Source organism: Pongo abelii, chromosome 17 (genome assembly GCF_028885655.2).
Source record: "Pongo abelii isolate AG06213 chromosome 17, NHGRI_mPonAbe1-v2.0_pri, whole genome shotgun sequence".
Lineage (NCBI taxonomy): Eukaryota > Metazoa > Chordata > Mammalia > Primates > Hominidae > Pongo > Pongo abelii.
This window is the reverse complement of record NC_072002.2, coordinates 49,203,658-49,218,146: the sequence shown is the minus strand read 5'-3', so window position 1 is coordinate 49,218,146 and position 14,489 is coordinate 49,203,658. Positions and strand designations below refer to the sequence as shown.

The following is a 14,489-nucleotide window of genomic DNA, read 5'->3' as shown; positions in this document are numbered from 1 at the left end:
AAAGATATTATCCAGAAGCTCCTACTCTTTTTTCTGTGCATATTTCTACATAGTTGTATGTTTCATATAAATTTTTTGAATGCTACTTTAATGATTGTTTATAGCAGATACAAGTGTTTGATCCTGTTATTAAAAGTTCTTCAGTCATTTATAGAGCAGCTTTATCAAGATTTAATTCACACATCATACAATTCATCTACTTAAAGTGTACGAATTAGTGACTTTTTTTTAGCATGTTCACTGTTGTGCAACAATTAACATAATCAATTTAAAAATATTTTCATCACCCCCACAAAAAGAAACCCCATATTCACTAGCAGTCATTCTCCCTTTCTCCATAACACTAAGCAGACACTAATCTACTTGCCTCTATGGATATGAATATGCATGTTCTGGACACTTCATGTAAATGGAATGATACAATATGTGGTCTGTTTTGACTGATTTATTTTGCCTAGCATAGTCTTTTAAAGGCTTATCCATGTTGTTTCATGTATCAGTATTTCATTCCTTATTTATTTATTTTTTTTAACGGAGTCTCACTCTGTCACCCAGGCTGGAGTGCAGTGGCGTGATCTCGGTTCACTGCAATTTCTGCCTCCTGGGTTCAAGTGATTCTCCTGTCTCATCTTCTTGAGTAGCTGGGATTACAGATGCGTGCCACCTCCCTCGGCTAATTTTTTGCATTTTTAGTAGAGACAAAGTTTTGCCATGTTTGGCCAGGCTGGTCTCAAACTCCTGACCTCAAGTGATCTGCCTGCCTTTGCCTCCCAAAGTGCGGGGATTACAGGTATGAGCTACCGCACCCTGCCCATTTCATTCCTTTTTATTGTCAGATAATTGCTACATTGTATGTTTATACCAAATTCTGTTTATCCATTCATCAGTTGATGGACATTTGAATTGTTTTCGCTTTTTTTGCTATTATGAATAAACACTGGTATAAATATTTATGTACATATTTCTGTGTGGACACATTTTCATTTTCATAGGAGTAGAATTGCTGGGTCATATGGTGACTCTATGATTAACATTTTTCGGAATCGTCAGACTATTTTCCAAAGTAGTTCCATCATTATACATTCTCACCAGTTCACAGTCATTTTAATGTCTATGCATACATATTTATTTGCTGCAAAATATTGCATTGTTTAGATATACCATGATTCAGTTAACTATTTTCTGTTGTCAGATTTTTAAGTATTTATATTTGTGTCTAACAAGTTTAATTTCTTTGAAAGTCCATGATGTGGTGCTATTGAGTTGTAGAGTATGAATGTTTTGGAATTTCTCTTCTACCTCCCTTCATTGCCCAACCCCTCTGCCTGACTACCCAACCATACACAATCTTTTCACAAGTACATATTCTTAGTAGCAAATATTCTGCTTTCCTTAGCATTGACCGACTTTATTAAAAGTCTTTGCTCATTTAGTAGGTTTTTAAAGGGGTATAACACTGTCTTAAAATCCAGTCATTTTATTCCGAAATAGGCTGAATATATTTTTTCATATTTATCTTGGAGGTAATTTACTTTTGTGTGAATTTTCTGAAAACAAAAAAACTATCACCTTCATTTTATAAATGAGGGTCAAAAACTTCAGAAGGGCAAAAGGGAAAGGAAATGACAGTTGTTGAGCTTTCATCATGTTCTGGAACCTTGCTAGGTGCTTTGCATGTACCTTTTCACTTAATTTATCTCTCAAAGCAACCAATAGGTAAGATTAAACAAACACACATTGCCATAAAGTGGCAGAGTCATTTTTTAAACTTTATTTTTATGCATCAAAGAGCAGGGGAGAGTTTTATAACTTAGCCTTTCTTCCTCTGAAAATAATAAGAGGCAGATGAAATTGCAGAAGTCATAAAAGAAAGGCTCCTCTTCCAAAAATAATGATTACATATATCCTTTTCACTAAAAAGCTATTTAGAGAGTCAATAGGGAAATATTTTCTATATTGACTTAGTTGTTATAAGCCTATCAACAATATGTAGATTGTCAGCACTGTCTTTGTGGATTGATCTCACCAAGTAGAAACTAGGAAAAGGAGTTAGCTTGCAAGGGTGTGTGGAGATGGAAATCAGAATCAACTCTGTGGATTTATTATAGTACTCAACTCCCTTGAGGCTTTTAGAGGAAAAGCAAACATGACTCTTCACTCAGTATTCACGAAGATTTCATTAAGAACATAGGAGTTCTTCAAGCTTGAAAATAGCAAAGAGATTCTTTGAACATGATTAAATCAATTCAATTCAATACTCATGTGACAGGTTAATTCCCTTTTCTTATCTTACTTGACTTATCTGCTGCATCAACACAGTTGATCACCACCACAGCTCCTGATTTTATTCCTACATTTCTGACCATTCCTTTTCAGTCTCTTTTATTATCTCCATAGTGATGATGTCAAGATTTGTAGCACCAGTTCAGACTTTGCTTCTGAATTTCAAGCCTAGATTTCCAATATTCCTCCCTCTTTTCACTTGGATGTTTAATAGGCATCTCGAAGGTATTAAGTCCAGAAATTAGCTCCTGAAATTCTACCCTTCCAAATTCTGCTCTTTCTCAGTAGTTTAACTTAATTCTCCCAATTATTTCGGTTCTCAAATTATTTTATCATCCTTATTTCTTCTCTTTCTCTCACATACATCCAATCTACCCACAAAATCTGTTGGTTCTATCCTCAAAACATATCTAGAATATAACCACTTTTACTCTACCCTTAGTCTAAACTATCATTATTTCTTTTTGTTTGGATTATTGCAGTGATGTCCTAACCAATCTCCCTGAAAAATTATCTGTGAAATTTATTTCTGTACATCCAACAAGCACAATGAACTCTAGGTAGAATAAATTCAGTGAGGTCCACATCAAGAACATTGTAATCAAACTGTTGAATGTCAAAGACAGAGAATCTTGAAAGCAACAAGAAAGAAGCAACTATCATGTACAAGGGAACCTTAGTAAGATGAACAGTTGGCTATTTATCAGGAACTATGGAAGCCAGAAAACAGTGGGCATATTTAAAGTGCTGAAAGAAAAGAACCTATAAACCAAGAATTCTGTATCTGGCAAAATTGTCCTTCAAAAGTGAGGAAGAAATTGAGATATTCCCAAATAAACAAAAGCTGAGGGGGTTCACTGCAAGTAGACCTGCCCTGCAAGAAATGCTACAAGGTGTCCTCAAGTTGAAATGAAAGGACACTAAATGGTAACTTGAAGCTGTATGAAGAAATAAAGGTCTACAGTAAAGGTAACTACATGGGCAAATATAAAAGCAAGTATTATTGTGTAGCATAATGGAGAATATATGTGGTCTCTCTGGTCTTTGTACCTGGCTCCTGGCACAGAGCTTCAAAAGCCCTTGGAATTTCCTGAGTGACAAGAGTATATTTTTTATGCTAATGAGGTGACTCTTTGTAGGTTCCTAGATAGCTTCAGAATGGGGCTGATCACCAGAAAGATCAATCACATGATTAGATGATGGCAACTTCTGGGAAGGGTATCTTTATGTCCTATATACAGGAATCCTCAAAGTCCAGGTGATGCTAATTCTGTTGGTCACTGGACCATATTTTGAGCAGCAAAGAAATAGCATAATAGCATTTGTTAAAACTGGTCAGACTGTAAGCATCACCTGAAGTGCTTATTAAAAATACCATCCAGATTACCTGACCCTACTCTACATCTGCCAAATCAGAATTAATCAACTTCTCAGGAGGCTTTTGTAATTCAATAAATTTGGGAAATGCTGAGGTAGGGCAGAGCTAAATGTGGCCCCTAAGACATGAAGTGGTGAGTCACTGGGATAGAGCCCAAAGGGATGTGGACAGGAGCTGCTGGACATGCCCTTGGCTCTCACATTCAAAGGGAAGTGGACTGTGTGAGTTCCCTCTCATGATTATCTCAGGTCAGTATTTGCCTTTGTAATTGATGCAGAACTTCTTAATTTTTCTCTCTAATGCCTCTAGAGTGTTGACAGCTGTTTCCATGGACTTCAAATCAACCCAACCCTGTGAGCACAGACTTTCAGCACCAGAGTCAGATTTCCCAAAAATGCTATTCTTGAAGCGTAGAGCCAGACTCACAGGTCCTGTAAAGAAAACAGATCTTTCAGCAAGTGAAACACCCAATCTTCCATTGCATGGGACTCACAGAGGTTCTGAGGGAGAGATGTGAATGGAAGGAGTGATCATCACTGTGGACTCTGTTTCTTCCATCTCTGCATGCAAGATTTATATCTGTATGTGTTTGTTTTAAAGTTTTATTGAGGTATAATTGATACACAATAACCTGTACCTATTTAATATCTACAATTTGATGAGTTTGGACATACTTAAATACCTGTGAAACCATTACCACAATCAAGGTAATAGACATAGCCATCACCTCCAAAAGTTTCTTTGTGTCCCTTTGTGGTTTGTTTCTGAGATAAGAACACTTAACATGTGGACTCTTGACATCTCCTTGGATCTCTTAATTCGATTGCTGTTGTCACCACATTGACCTCCTAGGCCTGCTGATCCTCCTTTATCACTAGCTCCAGAAAAAAAAGAAACCAAACACCACTAGTTCATTTATTCAGTAATTCAACAAAAAAACCATTGAGCACTTAATATTTGCAGAATACATGGCTAGATGCAGAGGATTCAAAGAATTGAGTGAAGTCACATAAAGTGCTAAGAACAGTGTGTGATACAAACATGAAATATGTTAGCTGTTAGAATTTCAAACTCACTTCCATATCAATTATAATAAGGATTTCCATAAACAGCAGAATAGTATTTCTATTAGATACTCACAGATGCTAATAAAACAGTAGAATGGTAAAAACCATGTGTCCCCCAAGGCAAGAGAAGGTGAGCTATTTTGCCTCAGTGGCTCAATATTCCATCAATGGGTCCTGCTTTAAACTGCAAGTACCTACCTGCCTTCCTTCTTTTAACAGACTGACTCCAGGTTGCTTTAGGAAAGATTCATTGAAACAAAGGAATAAAACACCCAAGATATAGTGTTTTTAAAAACATTTTTTAATGAAGAAATAATTCCACTCCAAAATATAGACACACAATTAAATAGTTTAATCACTTCAAAATATAACATGTCCCCAGGAGGTTCTAACACACACACACACACAAAACAGTACTTAACAGCAATACAAAAATCCATACAATAGTATTTTTTTTTATAATACCAATGAATATTGTGAAATCTTTAGTGTCTCTGAATTGGTTTATTTCAAATGGTGTCAAATTGCAGTAGTCATAATTAAAAATGTCTTACAGTTAATTTGCCTCAAGATGTAACACTTCTGATTTTTTTTTTCTCTTTTTGGTTCAAAAGTAAAAATGCCCTTTCTTCTGAGGACAGTGGAGTTCTCACTTGTGGCTCCTTGCATGGAATCGAACCAAGGGGAATGCAGCAACCAAAGGTTGCTGGATTTACAAGATCTATCTACAGTTAACAGTCAAGAACTAATAAGGGTGGACAAAGATGATCAAAATAAAAGCAGACATCAGTGCTAAATTATGATGCAACAGTTTGGCTCATGCATATAAGAAAATACATAGTATATCACAACAAAGGCCACACACTCTTAATGCAATTCAGTTCACATTACTACTTACAAATGAACCTTCCCTGCCTTATAGTAGATCATTCAAGAACCCATTTTTCACAATCTCCAGCACAACTCCCTCTGACCAACCAAACTTACCCCAACTTCCGTCCTGACCAACCACAACTGTTTCCCGAATCCCATGCAGTAGATTTCACCTTCCTCCCCTCCTCCATTAACATGGCGCTGTGGAGGAGGGTTGGCTGTGTTAGACCAGTGCTTATTAATAGGCTATCAGCTCTGATGGAGATGGATGTGCAATTCATCGTGGAACAAGAAAGAAACAACCCCCGCAAGATGTAATTGTATCTAATGGACAGGACAAGTGAAACCTGCTGGGTTTGCACTTAGAACAGGCCCCAAAAGTAAATCTGGAGAGCCAAGGAAAGAAACCCACCAAAAAACACAAAACCCCAAAATAACACACGCCATTTTGTCTCGGTTACAGGACAGGGGTGCTTGAGTCTGGTCTCAGTGCTGACGTGGAGCTAAGAGAAAGAAAAGGTGGCTGGTTAGTCAGAAATTGGTCATTGGCGGCAGTTTCCAGAGTCCTTGCAATGGCTTTATATGATGATATCAACAACCATGTGATGGAGTTGGTTGGCAATGAAATAGCTATGACAACGGGGAAGGTTATCAGCAGAACAGTTAAAATCTTAGACGAACATTTTGATGTAGAAACACAAAGAAACAACATATGCCAGCTCGGTCCAGTCAGTGGTGGAGTGCCATGTGCAGGATTTAAGTTCTGAGTTCAAGAACTACCTGGCTATGATTTCGAGCTGACAGCATTATAGGTAGCTGAGATGTAGTGGTTTTCAATACTGAGTATGAGGCACCAGTGGCCACCTGCTCCATCTAGAGAGGTATGAGTTCACAGACGATGGGCAGTGGAAAAGAGATGAACGTTAAGACACCCCAACAAAACCCGCAATAAAAATCAATCTGTGCAAAGAAATCTGAGAACTGTGCAGTTGTGCCACTTTGGTGTCAGCCTGTGCTCAGGGACATTTGTCAGGCGAGTTCTCTGGAGAGATGTATGATTAAGTATGTCAAGGGATAGGATGGGCTTCTCACTAATGCCAGTTGAGCACTTTATCCCCAAGGCAAGTGATTCGGTTTCAAAGGGCAGCCAAGGAGATGATGTCTGACCAAACGCAGACATGTGAACATCGTACAGCCACCCTCTGCAGAGGGGGCATGAAGATGTCAGGACTTGGCTGGGCGCCCACCAACTACAAACTTGGTGTGTGGGTTCAGAGGTTTTTGCCAGCCCCAGAAGCAAAAGTGAATCACAGAACCTTTCTTGCTTATTCTGAATAAGGCCTTTTCAGAGACTTTATTATACGACTTCATTCTAAAGCAGTAGTTCTCAACCTTTAGCGAGCATCAGAATCACCTAGAGGGTTGACTAAAACAGACTTCTGGACCCAACCCCCAGAGCTTCTGATTCAGTGGACTGAGGTGGGGCTTACGAATTAGTATTTCGAAGACCTTCCTAAGTGTTGCAGATGCTGCTTGTCCGGGGAACACACTTTGAGAACTATTGTTCTAAAATGTTCTCTCCTTTCTTTTAAAGGAGAGACAGGAATTCCAGAGAAACTGCTAATTTAAGCATAATGTATTGAATATGTCACAGGCTTTTTTAAAAAAATCAAATCTTGAAGCAAGTAGAAGATTACTTTTTCATTTTCCCCAGAATTCCCAAAGGAGGTCTTTAGGGCCCTCTAAAGAGGGTCCTTGGAAAAGACTATCCCAGTCTTTTATCCTCTTGTTTTTGATAGCTCTTTTGCATTTCAGCTTTTCACTGAGTGCAAAAATCCCAACTCAACTTAGAAGAGCCTGTCTCCTTTCACATGACCACAGAAGGCTACATGCAGAACACCAGGTGGCCAGCTAAGGCAATCAACATTCAGAAAAAAAGGAGAGCGAACGTTTGCAAGCGCACTTTAAGCCTGTACATTTAAAGCTGAAGGCCTCCAAACAACTTGATGGGGGAACTTGTGAACGAGCAGTGCTGTTAAAGACATGCTTCCTAAAGCCAAAACGAGAGGAATAAGACCATGGAAGAGCAGAGATAACTTTAGTCTGTTTGGGGATCTTATGGCACCTGTGGTTTATAAACAGCTTTAGTAACGAGTATTTCAAAACATAGTTCACAGTTTTTAAGAAGATCTGTGCTGATTTTAAAAACTAGATTCTATATAATTTGAATGCTGCCTTTTTTGAATATGATATCTATTTGGAAAAAAATATTTACACTAAATTCTATGGCTGATTAGTTAGAGTATCTTGAAAGAAAACAACCTCAAGTTGGAAAGAGGCCCCAAAGAATGGATTATTCCTGGTGTGTTTGGTTCAAGTCACTGCTCACAGAGACTTGGAGTCAACTACAGACCATGGAGGCCAAGGACCCTTCTTGGCTTCCGGGCTCTGAGTTTGTACACTCAGGAACCAAATTCTTCAGGGTTAGTGAATGATTGCAAGTGGTTGTTTTTTTCCAATTGCTGTGGAAAAAAATGTACAGTGTATAATAAACTGTTTTGCTAAAATCTCAAAGAATTCAGAAATCAAACATCTAGCTATAAACAGTATTAATATTGTCATTGTAGACTGAACAGGTTCAATATCATGTGCAAAAGTTTAAAATGCTTGTTAATACTGCCATTGTGTATAACAGCAGCATGGGTTTTCAGCCTGTGTTTGTTTGCTTTTTAACCTGGGATGAACCATGTTACAGAGGATGTAGCTGATAAGTTAACTTTGAACAGAAGTCTTTTTTTTTTCGTTCTCGAAACACACACCTATGCACTACAAATCTTAGAACAAAAAGTTAGCTGCACTATAGTCATCAGAACACATCTTTAGGGGTGGGGGTTTGTCGGGAGCTGCTGGGTGTGGTGGCTCCTCTCTTCGGTGAGGCTGCTGCCAGGCTGCTGTCTTCCTCCTCTGTGTGGCCACAGGGCTCTCCATCATCACCAGTTTTCATGTTACTTTCATCATCTGTCTGACTATAGCTTGCCTGGGAATAAGGAATGTGTAATTTTTTTTAAAGATGCAAATTGTTTCTAAATTAGGGTTATGAAGCTTAGGATCCCCCCTTTTCCCAATACAGAAGAAAGTGCACGCACACACACACACACACACACACACACACATACACTCCTTTCCTATGACAATCAGGAATGAATGTCCTAGGACACTGTGTGCTATTGCACCTTCTGGAAGAGAGGACAGGAAGTCCTCCATGTGGATCTCTTTCTTAGTGGGTACCCGAGGCATCTGGAGGGGAAAAGCAACACAAACAGAAATATTTGTGCTGTCTTTTGGACAAAGAGATAAAACCAGTGACCCATCATTAGGATGCCATGTTGGTTTTTAAAAAATCTACTTTGGATGGTCCAATCCTCTAATTTCCATTTGGATTTGAGTGGCCAAGGAGAGTGGTGTACCATGTGGCCACAGGATGTAACAGGGACAAATTCAATACCTAAGTGGGCCAAAATTGAGTCTTGGAGGACCCTAAGCTGAGTGCAATTATGTATACTGTTTCTTCAAAAGTGGCTAGTTGAAAACCAATAAACCAGGTTTTAAACTATTCACTCTTTTTAGTATTGTATGTTGAAAGTGTGTACTTATTTTCAAATAAGCCTAAAGCCCTTTTTGAGCAGAGGTTGCATCTTCTATGTCTCTGGCATCCACCTTCTGCCTCTTCGCCATGCAAGGCTATCTGCCTTGGTGAATGGCTAACTAATGTCAAGCTGATGAATCTGGCTTCAGGACCCTTGGATAAGAGACACATATACTTTCTGGTCTTGCAGTACAGTCAGAAAGTCTAAACAAAAATGTTTTAATAAAATAAATTGGTCTAAAATGTACCTGTATTTCTTGGTTACATTAAGAAAAAGTACAATAGGATAGAACCAGCTGCAAAAATAAAAAGCCACTAGTTTTTACAATATTCTGTCAGGTTTTAAATGAATTTGCCTATGTGGCTGATTGAATGACAGGCTGGTTCTTGTTCAGAGTTCTGTGGAATTCCAGCTAGGTAGGCTACAGGATGCAGTAAATGGCAAAGACTACAACTGTCTAATTTTTCACTGCCAAATTTGCAACGAAAGATTTAAAAAATGGCCTAGGAACTTCTAGCCTACTGAAATTTTTGGCTTTTAGGTACCAAATGCCACTTTTTATCTGGGTTTAATGCAAGCACATTTTATTAGACTTTCAAAAATATTTTTCTAAGAACTAGCTACTGATGTTTAAATAATGTGCAGAACAACAATGATCAAATTGCTGAAGCTAAGAGAAAGAAAGTGCTATTAAAGGAAAAGGGCTGCCCCTTGGGACTAAGTTTGTTATAACTGGAGTGAATATTTTCAGAAACAGCTCCTGGGAATTGTTTCACTCTAGTTGTAATGAGTCAGGAGAGCACATGTGGTGGCACTCTCAAATCCAAGAGAGGCAGAATAGAGAGTGGTCAATGAGCTCCTTCCTCACCTCTCATAAAATATATATGATCATAGAAATTACTCCATGGTTTTCACTTGCTTAATTTTAACCTGAGGACTGAGACAGGATGTCAGTAGCATTTGCACTAGCATGTATTCTTTACTAATTAGTATGTCACTTAATAGATATTTATTCCTTTTTCAAATTATTAATAGCAGCCAGCATTGATAGCATTTACTGTCCACTGCAGTATAGACTTATGGGATTCCATGATTGGGAAAGCTCAAATGTTTGGGCCAGTGCAGCCAGAATCCTTTGAGAGGTATATTAGCTTTGAACTATCATGGAGGCATCTAAATGGTTATTAGCTGGAGCCAGAGAAAAAATCTAGACTTATGGAACAGTGTGGCCCACAGTGTGCCAAGTCATCACATGTAGCTGCATCCTAGCCTTGTTTATAAAAGTAGAAGAGAGAGCAAGCTAGTTCTGGATCCCAGTGTTTCCCGTACACTTAGGTAAGCAATATGGCAGCTGTCAGGTGTTGAAGTGCTGTAAAGCACTGAACATAGGGGCAGGCATATATGTGAATGTTCATAATAAATGATAATGTGCCTTCCACTATGCCAAGCTCTTTAAAAACTATATCCCAGTGAGTAGGATATGGTTTTTAATACCGGCCTCTTCTGTGGTGATACATAATACCAGCCTTCTATGAGGCTATTATGCAATATGTTGTATAGAGGAAACTGAGGTAATATGGGTTTAATAATTTGCCCAGAGTTCTGCTGCTAGGATTTGGTGAAACCCATATTTGAAATGGGTCTATTAGAGTCTGGCGCCTAAGCTTCAGACCACTACAGTCAAGTGATGCTGCCAGTCCAGCGCTAATCTCTCTGCATTAAAAAATTACTGAGGATTTTCCACATATTTAGGTAGGGCTTTGGAGTGGTTTCACATGCCATGAAAATAATATTTTAAACTAATTTATATACTGCTGAATTCCACAATGGATTTGAATCAGGTATTCCAAAAACATAAGGCTGCAGAATTGTTCCTCTGTTTGGGCTCTTTTGTTCTCTTTATTAATGCATGATTTTGCTTTCACTCGTTAAGGCACACACATTTGATCTCTTGAGCCCTAGGTATAGTATGACTAACAAGCTGGCCTATCTCTAGAGGTACTGACTTCCTTTTCAAGTGCTAGAGCGGCTACAAACTCCGATACTGTCATGGATTGGTGATGTGACGAACTTATTGGTAAATTTCATAGCCACCGAGGATTACTGGAACATCTCTAGGTTTAGAAGTTTTGTGCCAATTTTCCTAGCTAATAGAGTAAGAAGTCAACTCCCAAGGATGTCTGGCAAATCTCCACTGGTTTATAATGAAACCCTCCATAGACTGAGGTGACTCTTCAATATCAGCAGGTAAGGAGGATATTTTATCACACAGAAAGAAATGACTAAGAGAAGTGATTGTGAATTCGCGTTACAGGTTATCAGAATTCAGTGTACAGTGGCCATGTTTCCTCCTAAATGAGATGGTACTTACTTGAGAGGAGTGTGATAAAAGGATATTGCATTCAGCCTTGCAAGCTGACCTGTGGGTGACAAAGGACACAAACGAGAAAGGTGACACATCAAGTCTGTGATGCAGTCAAGCTGGTGAATTATTTGGCGGGAAGCCATGCACAAAGACACACAGAGAGAGAGCCTATCGAGTGAGAGTAGCATTCCAATCCATCCAACAACCATATGCTCACAAAGCATTCAAGGAAAACCACTTTGACATCCTCCAAGGAGTATGTTTTGAGTGGAGATACACAGGCCTGTTATATTCTCCCAGCTTCTTCCCTGTCCTTTTCTTGGAAGTCATGAGGCACGGAAAAGAAAGGAGAGGGAGACGGAGCTTAAGATTTACCAGCGATGGTAAAAACTCCAGTTGAATCTTAAGTCATTGGTAGAAATTCCCTTCATTTTACTCATAGAAGGTTACATTAATTCATTAAAATGAATAAAAATCTAATATTTTACATGGAATCGTGTAAGCCTGCCTCCCTTAAAGAAAAAAAAGAACCCCTAGAATTTCAGTTACTGCTGCCACTGAAATACAGAAAGTGACATGAGCTCAAAGAGGGAGGCCTAATAGACGCTTCTAATAGCATGAACCAGAACATTGGTTATTTAGTCACATTTTTCTTTCCTTCTACACAGCAGAGCCTAATGAGATATGTGTAGGAATGCCATCCCTGAGAGTTCCCAGAGACACCCTGGCAGTTTCATTCCAGGCTGATTTCCTTCTGTGGAGGAGCCATAGAAGGCGCAAGGAAAACTGCACTCTCCATGGGTTTGTAATCAGGCGACTTTGTTTCTGAAGTGTGGGAGCACGGCTCTACATACATAGTCACTCATGTTTTTCTTTTTCCCTCTTTCTTTGGGATGGCTAGACCAACATTTTAGTTGCTTCTAAAATGTGGTTGTTAAACTGAAAAGGCAAATGGAATATTCCAAAGAGGCAAAACTTTGTTTTTATATTGCTGGGATGGAATTGGTGGGCTTCTGTTTCCCTCCTGCTACAATCTTCTTGGAAAAATATTTCAAGGCTTTATCTACAGACATATGAGAAATAGGAGATAATTTATTCTCTCTGCTTCCCTTTTTTTTTCAATAACAAAGTAAGAGAGGGCACTGCTGCCCTAATAATATGCAGAAAGGCTGGGTGTGGTGGCTTATGCCTATTATCCCAACACTTTGGGAGACCGGGGTGGGAGGATCGCTTGAGACCAGGAGTTCAATACCAGCTTGGACAACATGGTGAGACCCTGACTCCACAAAAAATACAAACATTAGCCAGGCATGGTGGTGTGCACCTGTAGTCCCAGCTACGGGAGGCTGAGGTGGGAGAATCGCTTGTGCCCAGGAGTTAGAGGCTGCAGTGAGCTATGATTGTGCAACTGCACTCCAGCCTGGGCAACAGAATGAGACCCTGTCTCAAAAAGAAAAAAAAAAAAAATGAAAAAAAAACCCAGAAAAACAAAAGAATGTGCAGAAAACTTGTCTGGCCACTGGACAGAAAGTCTGACAGGATAAAATAACCATTGAGGCCCAGGAAAAAGCTGGTCTCAACTAGGCAAACATCCCTGAAATACCAGAACCCCAAGCAAACGCCTGTGAATTAAAGGGAAAAGGAACATACCAGGAAGACAAACAAGGCAGTAGAACGATCTCCATGGGGAAATGCATGGCCTTTAGGATGAGTCGCTGGTTACATTTATTCTCAATTGTATATGTCATGTTCAGTGAATTTTCAGGTGGCTAACATACTCCAGTACATCTGAAAATCTGTCCGTCTATACCTTGATGAACACAGGCCTGCAGTTCCCCCAACATTTCTCTATGAAGTTTGCCATTCTCCTACTTACACTTGGCATGAGGTGGGCAATGAGGAAGGCTGAGGGCAAATAATTCAAGGGAGGTGGTGGGTTTATGCTTATTCAATTTCCTTGTGCCCTGTTCTTTGTATCCATTTAAAAATAATTATGAGAAAAAGCATCTTTCTTAATGGGCCTGAAAGAGTCTGGACTGTTAGTTACCACGTTTTTTTCCAATATGAGAAGGCTGCTTATCACTTTCTAGGGCAGAATTTAAAAGAATACATGGTGAGTGACAGCTACAAGAGTGGGTGCAGTGGCTCATGCCTGTAATCCTAGCAATTTGGGAGGCTGAAGTGGGCGGATCATGAGGTCAGGAGTTCAAGACTGGCCTGGCCAATATGGTGAAGCCCCTTCTCTACTAAAAAATACAAAAATTAACTGGGTGTGGTGGTGCATGCCTGTAGTCCCAGCTACTCGGGAGGCTGAGGCAGGAGAATCGCTTAAATCAGGGAGGCGGAGGTTGCAGTGAGCCAAGATCACACCACTGCACTCCAGCCTGGGCAACAGAGTGAAACTCTTAAAAAAAAAAAAAAAAAAAAGTAGTGTTTAACATTTTTACTGCCTAAAAGACATGGACTAAGGAGTGAAATCAGTATATTTTGGAAAGGGAGGGTGGAAGGAAGGAGAAGGCCCTGATTCTGGAAGTCATGTCAAAGACCCAGCTACCAAGGGGTTGACGCAGAAGAGGTGGGGTGGGGTGGGCCTGGATCCCTGTACCTGATAGGCTTCATCCTGCAGCTTCTGTTTCAGGTATTCCTCCATCTTGAGCTCATTCTCCAGCTGCCGGACAGTGTCATTTTCATAGTTTTCATCTTCAGGCCGCACATAGGGATCTGCATCCTCCGTAACCCTGAAAATAAAGCACAGATGACATGTTAGAGCAAATCTTAAAAGAGAATTACAAGCGGGATTCATGTGTGAGCTGTAGTTTCGTTGGCACCTTTATTTCCCCTTAGTTCTCCAAGTCACTTTCATGTCATCGTTAGTA

General features: G+C 39.5%; 1 protein-coding gene across 17 annotated transcripts in view; it reads right to left on the bottom strand.

Annotated features, from left to right (window-relative positions):
* Positions 1-5,008: 5,008 nt before the first annotated feature.
* DTNA (dystrobrevin alpha) overlaps positions 5,009-14,489 on the bottom strand; it is a 396,061-nt gene continuing 386,580 nt past the window's right edge. For 11 of the 17 annotated variants that reach the window (XM_054537800.2, XM_054537807.2, XM_024235844.3 and 8 more), the window contains 3 exons: positions 14,219-14,351; positions 11,620-11,668; positions 5,009-8,638 (listed from right to left, as the gene is read on the bottom strand). In XM_054537800.2, the coding sequence (XP_054393775.1) occupies positions 11,651-11,668; positions 14,219-14,351 (151 nt within the window). In that variant the 3' untranslated portion in view covers positions 5,009-8,638; positions 11,620-11,650. The remainder of the gene's footprint in view (positions 8,639-11,619; positions 11,669-14,218; positions 14,352-14,489) is intronic. The other 6 variants (XM_054537804.2, XM_054537811.2, XM_054537813.2 and 3 more) reach the window with 1 other exon arrangement.